We start from the raw sequence: 3273 nt of genomic DNA on the forward strand, positions 1-3273 counted from the left end.
GAGAGCATAGGAATAAGTGTTGTTGTTCTTCCGGATTCAATGACTCCCTCTTTTTGTGTTTTTCTTCATGTTATATCTGCCCTCCTCCTCATCCTCTGCTCCTCAACATCATGTCTCGGCAATCAGTACGAATATTGTCTTTGGAATGCATCCACATGTGGGGGCTTTCACTTCGGGTATCCTTTTGGAAAAAATGGCAGCGGCTGTGGTGACCCTGCATTTCAGTTACTCTCCTGTGATTCTGATGGTCATCCTCTGCTTAATATAAATGGACACGAATATCACATAGTAGAGAACGCTTTCTTGGGGAATAATAGCGATCTTACAATGACCATTGTTAACGACAATATGTGGGCAAATAAATGTAATGTTTCAGGGAATTACTCTCAATTCTGGTGGTCTACGTTTGATTTTCATATCCGCGCAGATACATACACCAACCAAACGCTATGGGGGAAGTGCAATGGAAGTTCTAATGGGCTGAATTTTCAACAGCACTGGCGTTTTTGTGAAGATAATCGGTACTACTTTTCCACTAGAGAATCAGCTTCGACACACTTGTGCCAAACCCCTCTTCAGTGGCCATGTAGGATCAACATAATCGAGGATCTGCATATCAATGAAGCTGTCCAGGAGCAGGGTGTAACATTCTATCTCGACTTCACGAGATATCATAGCTGTGAAGGTTGTTTGAGGAGTAACGGGGCTTGTGGTTATAGTCATTCGGAACCGACAACGTTTCTTTGCTACTGTCCCGATGCCACCACGCATCCAGACATATGCCCCGCCAACGGTATCGTTTTCTGCAAATTTGACTATAAATGTTTGAATCTTATCAGTCTACAAAGATATATCATGTATTTATGTTAAGTATTCATTTTCTTACAACTGCGGAACGTTATAATTACTAAATATAATTGTTATGGCACACATCCAGGTAATGGAAACAAAACAGCCACTATAATAATAATAGGTAAATATGATTTCTTTTTATTCACTGTGTCGGTTTGAACCTCATTGTGAATTTGCGTCCTCTGTCTATTATTCTTTTAGGAGTTGGAAGAAAGATAATGCACTGATATGTATCTGTTCAATCTATACAGGTTGTTCCATTGGAGGATTTACGCTGATAGCAATTATAGTACTCGTACTATTGTTAATGTATTATGTGAAATGCAGAAAATCTCCTCGTCGTAGCTCCAATTCAAAGGTGGAGAAATTCTTAAGGGAATATGCTTATGAAATGCCAACCAGATATTCATATTCTCACCTCAAAAATATCACCAACAACTTTGCAGAAAAGTTCGGAGAAGGAGGTTTTGGTGTGGTCTATAAAGGAAAGCTTGAGAAAGGCCGTCTAGTGGCTGTCAAACTTCTTGATCGGCATAAACACAGTGAGAGTCAATTCATGAATGAAGTCGCCACCATTGGACGGGTCCATCATGTTCATTTGGTTCGTCTGTTGGGGTATTGTTTCGAAAGTCCTACAAATGCACTGGTATACGAGTACATGGCTAATGGATCTCTGGATAAATTTATGTTTGCTGGAAAAGAGAAGCAGGGAGTGTTAAGGTGGGATCAATTATATTCAATTGCTTTGGGTGCTGCTCGAGGAGTTGCATATTTACACCAAGATTGCGAGAAGCGCATCATACACTTCGACATTAAACCTCACAATATATTGCTGGACGCAGAATTCACACCAAAAGTTGCTGATTTTGGTCTGGCAAAACTCTGTGGGAAGAAAGATGACGACATCTCCATGACGGCCGCGAGAGGCACGCCAGGATATGATGCGCCAGAGGTGTGTGACATAAATCTGGGTTCTGTTACAGATAAAGCAGATGTGTATAGTTTCGGAATGCTGTTGCTAGAGATTGTCGGGGAAAGAAAGATCAATGATTGGAAGGTGAACCGTTCCGGTCAGATTTACTTTCCTGAGTGGGCTTTCAAGCTGCTCGAGAGTGGGGAGTTGGGGATGAGAGTGCGAGGCGGAGGAGAAATGGAAGCAGAAGATGAAGAAAAGGCAAGGAGACTTACAAAAGTTGGATTGTGGTGCATCCAACATAACTACAGAGATCGTCCAAGTATGAGCAGAGTTGTTCAAATGTTAGAAGGAGATGGGAAGGACGTGGCTAATCCTCCCTTGCCCTTCGATTCATCCTCTGCTGCATTTGAAAATCCACAATCATCATTTGAAAATCCACAATCATCTAGTTAAATGTAAATTGCAAGCTATACTTTATATGGTAGATAACAGTTTATGCAAACCATATATTGTGTTGGGGCGAATTTTGCGATATTTGTAAAAAGCTCCAAAGCATAGACTCCGCTCTTTATCAATACATATCTTGAGGTTGAAATTCTTGAGAGAGGGAATCCACACAATCCATATTCAAGGGGTGCCTTAGTCTCTGTGTTGAGGGATAAAATATTAATGCAAGACTTGTATATAAATATTTATGCCTGATTTATGTATGTCTCCGTGTGACCTTTCACTGTTATGAAAAAAAAACCATTAAAATATTATTAAGGATTATATAACGCTACTAAATGAATATTCACTTTAATCAATAATGGATTAAAAAAGCAAACCATTAAAATATTATTAAAGATCATATAACGTTACTAAACGAAGATTCACTTTAAAATTAAAATTAATAATGGCTAAATCTATGTGAGATGATCCATTTGGATTATCTGATCTCAATTAGATCTCTACAACTTATTTTAAGTAATTACCTCTACAACTTATTTTATAGTTAATTTTAATATATATATATATATAAAACAAAATAATTCTCAACACATTCGCTCACCATACTCACTCACTCTAGATTGTAAAGTGTGAGTTTCCTAAATCCGTTCAGCTATTCATAAAGTGAAAGTTTGCTTTACCTTACCAAAAAGTATTCTAATGATGAAATCATCTTCAATTATAATACATCCAGATTTATACTTAGTTAATCATATTTAATTAAATACGCACTCCACCCTAATTATAATCATCAGGTAAACTGCCAAGTAACTAGATTGTATACTTCCTCTTCCTCGGAGTTAAAAAACATGCATATCCCTATCTCTTCGAGTCAGAAGGCCTTTCTCTGCATACCACAAAAAATCTCACGACAAACTCTTGCGCGAAAATTTTGGAACAAGCGGAGCATCAGGATTCTGTTAAGCGACTTATGTAACAATATTTTCAAGCTTTTAAAAGAAATATTTTGAGATGTTTGGCTGCGAATAGGGAGCAAATGACAAATAAGGTCATAT

At 38.0% G+C, this 3273-nt stretch overlaps 1 protein-coding gene across 1 annotated transcript; it reads left to right on the top strand.

Annotated features, from left to right (window-relative positions):
- Positions 1 to 327: 327 nt before the first annotated feature.
- Positions 328 to 2221, top strand: LOC149174532 (rust resistance kinase Lr10-like). The gene is made up of 3 exons (XM_089420881.1): positions 328 to 793; positions 938 to 973; positions 1104 to 2221. The coding sequence occupies exons 1-3, from the start codon at positions 328 to 330 to the stop codon at positions 2219 to 2221; spliced, it is 1620 nt and encodes a 539-aa protein (XP_089277007.1).
- The last annotated feature ends 1052 nt before the right edge of the window (positions 2222 to 3273 follow it).

The sequence above is a fragment of the Pinus tabuliformis genome, chromosome 4_1 (genome assembly GCF_031772625.1).
Source record: "Pinus tabuliformis cultivar Carrire ecotype Pingquan chromosome 4_1, CPIR1, whole genome shotgun sequence".
NCBI classification, from domain to species: Eukaryota; Viridiplantae; Streptophyta; class Pinopsida; order Pinales; family Pinaceae; genus Pinus; species Pinus tabuliformis.